Source organism: Neomonachus schauinslandi, unplaced genomic scaffold (genome assembly GCF_002201575.2).
Source record: "Neomonachus schauinslandi unplaced genomic scaffold, ASM220157v2 HiC_scaffold_3251, whole genome shotgun sequence".
NCBI classification, from domain to species: domain Eukaryota; kingdom Metazoa; phylum Chordata; class Mammalia; order Carnivora; family Phocidae; genus Neomonachus; species Neomonachus schauinslandi.
The window spans coordinates 1-3,057 of record NW_025411940.1 but is presented as its reverse complement, the minus strand read 5'-3'; the positions used below and the strand labels follow the sequence as shown (position 1 = coordinate 3,057).

Here is a 3,057-nt window from a genome sequence, read left to right as displayed (position 1 = left end):
AAAATATATTCTTATTTTAACTGAATAAAATTTTCATTTTTTTACATTTAAATGCTGATATTTACAAATTACAGATTAAATTATAAATACAGATTAAGCTAGTTTTTATAGTATATCATTACTTATTATTTTAGAAAGATGTATAAATAATACATTTCATTTTCTTTAAGCTTTATCCAAATAAAAAATGAGACAGAAAATTGAGTTCCATATGCTATTCATTTATTCAGGTATTTAAAGGATATTATTGAGCAACTACTATATACCAGGCATTGTGTAGCCATTCAGTTTATACAGAGGGCAAAACAACGATTTCACATTGGGAAGTTTAAGTTCTGATGAGTTAGAATGACTATAAAAAATAAATTTAGTTCATAAGTTTATTGAATATGTAAAAGATGAAAAGTGATTTGCAAAATACATCAAAGGACAGCACAGTAAGGAGAAATAGGCAAGTCGGGGGTTACTGAGATTTTAAGTACAGTGTTCAGGGTAGGTCTCATTTAAAAAGTGACATTTGACAAAAGATTGAACTGCATTTAAGAATACGGAATTAAGACTACATCCATGGAGCTAACAGCTTTCTCAATAGACCCATATCATCAGTTGATTCAAACAAATAAATGGCCATATTGTAAACCAAGCCCACTTCCAAAGCTGGTTGAGAGTCTGTTGACTTGAACTGCAAAATATGCATCGCTCTCATTTTATTATGCTTCTAAATGTAAATGAGTTTGAGATTTACGCCACTGCATTTTAGCTCTATTTTTTTCTATTTTAGGAAAAGAGTGGAGTTCATCATGGGGCATGAGAATCACAGTTTCACCAGTGATTTCATTCTTTTAGGACTCTTTTCTTCTTCTCAATCAAGTCTAGTTTTCATGTCCTTTATATTCATCATTTTTATTATGACTATAACAGAAAACACAATCATGATCCTCCTTATCCTCAGGGACTCAAGACTCCATACTCCAATGTATTTCTTGCTCAGCCATCTGTCTTTCATGGACATCTTGCATATTTCCAACATTGTTCCCAAAATGGTCACTGACTTTCTGTCAGGCAGCAGAACTATTTCATTCGCAGGTTGTGGCTTCCAGATATTTCTATCCCTCACCCTCCTGGGTGGTGAGTGCCTTCTCCTGGCGGCAATGTCTTATGATCACTATGTAGCCATCTGTCACCCACCACACTATCCCATTCTTATGAATGACTATGTCCGCATTCTCATGGCTAGAGGGTCCTGGATTGTTGGGACCGTCAACTTCATAGTCCACACAGCTTATGCACTCCCGTTTCCCTTCTGTGGCCCAAGAGCCATTGATCACTTTTTCTGTGAAGTCCCTGCCATGTTGAAGTTGTCCTGTGTGGACACAACACTCTATGAACGAGGAGTTTATGTAAGTGGCTTAATTTTTCTCCTTGTCCCTTCCTCCCTAATCCTTGCTTCTTATGTCCAAATTCTCCTTACTGTTCTTCAAATGAAATCATCAGAAGCACAGAAAAAGTCATTTTCTACCTGTTCCTTCCACATGATTGTGGTCACAATGTACTATGGGCCATTTATTTTCACATACATGAGACCCAAATCATACCACACTCCGGGCCAGGACAAATACTTGGCAATATTCTATACCATCCTCACACCCACACTGAACCCTATCATCTACAGTTTTAGGAATAAAGATGTTCTGAAGGCAATGAAAAATATGCTCCAAGTAACTTTCTCCATTAAAGATAGTAATAAAAATGCTTGAAGCATGTGTTTTCTATATCAGTATTCAGTGCTTAGAGATTATCCATTAGTCATATCTTTAGAAAGAAAATCAAAGTTTCTATCCATCAAGAGTGGAAAGTGGATTTTTCCAAACCTCCAATGAAAATTAAAAAAAAAGTTTTACAGGTATTTGTTTTATAAATGCATACATCCAGAAATGCACTGTTCCCTCCCATGAAAAATTCTAAGAACTTATAAAAATTGACTTTTATAATACAATCACATTATATGGGATCTATCCATATAACTTTTCTATTTCATGAAACAGTAAAATTATAATTCCAAGGTTACAAGCAGCTATCAAAAATTCATAAAAAATTATAGGCAAAATGGGTGCAGGTGTTCAAGAGGTAAAAATTCTAGTTATATGATACATAAGTTAAAAATAAGTAAGTCCTGTTATGTAATTAATGTAGAGCATGGTGACTGTAGTTAACAATGGTCCGTTGTATATAAGAAAGTGGCTGAGAGTGTAGGTTTTAGTAGTTCTCATCATAACAAAATGAATTGTAGCTCTGTGTGGTGACAGATGATAACTAAACTTATTTTGATAATTATTTTATAAGATATAGATATATCAAATTTTTATGCAGTACACCTAAGAACAGTAGAATTATATCAATTATACCTCAATAAAACAGAAACATAAACCAATGTATTTTAGTATTTAATAAATCATATATTATTATGTATTTTAATATACTAATACATTATGTAACTTATTTGATATACTCAATGCATTAAATATTATTTAGTAAGAATAACATTTATTAAGAGTTATTGAAGAACTAGCATTCAGTTTCTATTAATATGAGCTCTAAATCATGAAAACACTTCCCTTTGAAATCCACCATCCCTGTTTTTTTGCACAATGATGTAAACAAATATTGCATGTAAGAACCTCCATACATCAATTGCATCCCTGTCCTAGTTCTCCTGGATCTTTTTTGTATTGTGAATGTCTGAGTGAGAGGGCTACACCTCTGTACAGAGAAAGTGATGTAGAGGGGCCAAAAACAATCCAGCAGGCACAAGCAACTTCTGTTTTTGCCCCCTTTCAAACTTAACTGAGAGGGAATTTGGGAAACAAAATGTCAGAACTACATTAAATCCCAAACCAGTACAACGACATGCATCACTCTGCCCTCACCTGGAAGTTTTGAAGAAAAAAACAAAACTTTTCAGAACTCCACTTGAAATATCCATTGTTCATTGAATAGTTTGTTTTGAAACCTTTGTTACTGAAGTGAGAAATATATATACATACACTGACATATATA

The 3,057-nt window shown here is 33.5% G+C and overlaps 1 protein-coding gene across 1 annotated transcript; it reads left to right on the top strand.

Annotated features, from left to right (window-relative positions):
- Positions 1-784: 784 nt before the first annotated feature.
- Positions 785-1,712, top strand: LOC123323953 (olfactory receptor 2AJ1-like; the record flags this gene model as incomplete). The annotated part of the gene is made up of 1 exon (XM_044912487.1): positions 785-1,712. A coding segment is annotated over exon 1 (912 nt), but the record flags the coding sequence as incomplete, so codon positions are not given.
- Between the last annotated feature and the right edge of the window lie 1,345 nt (positions 1,713-3,057).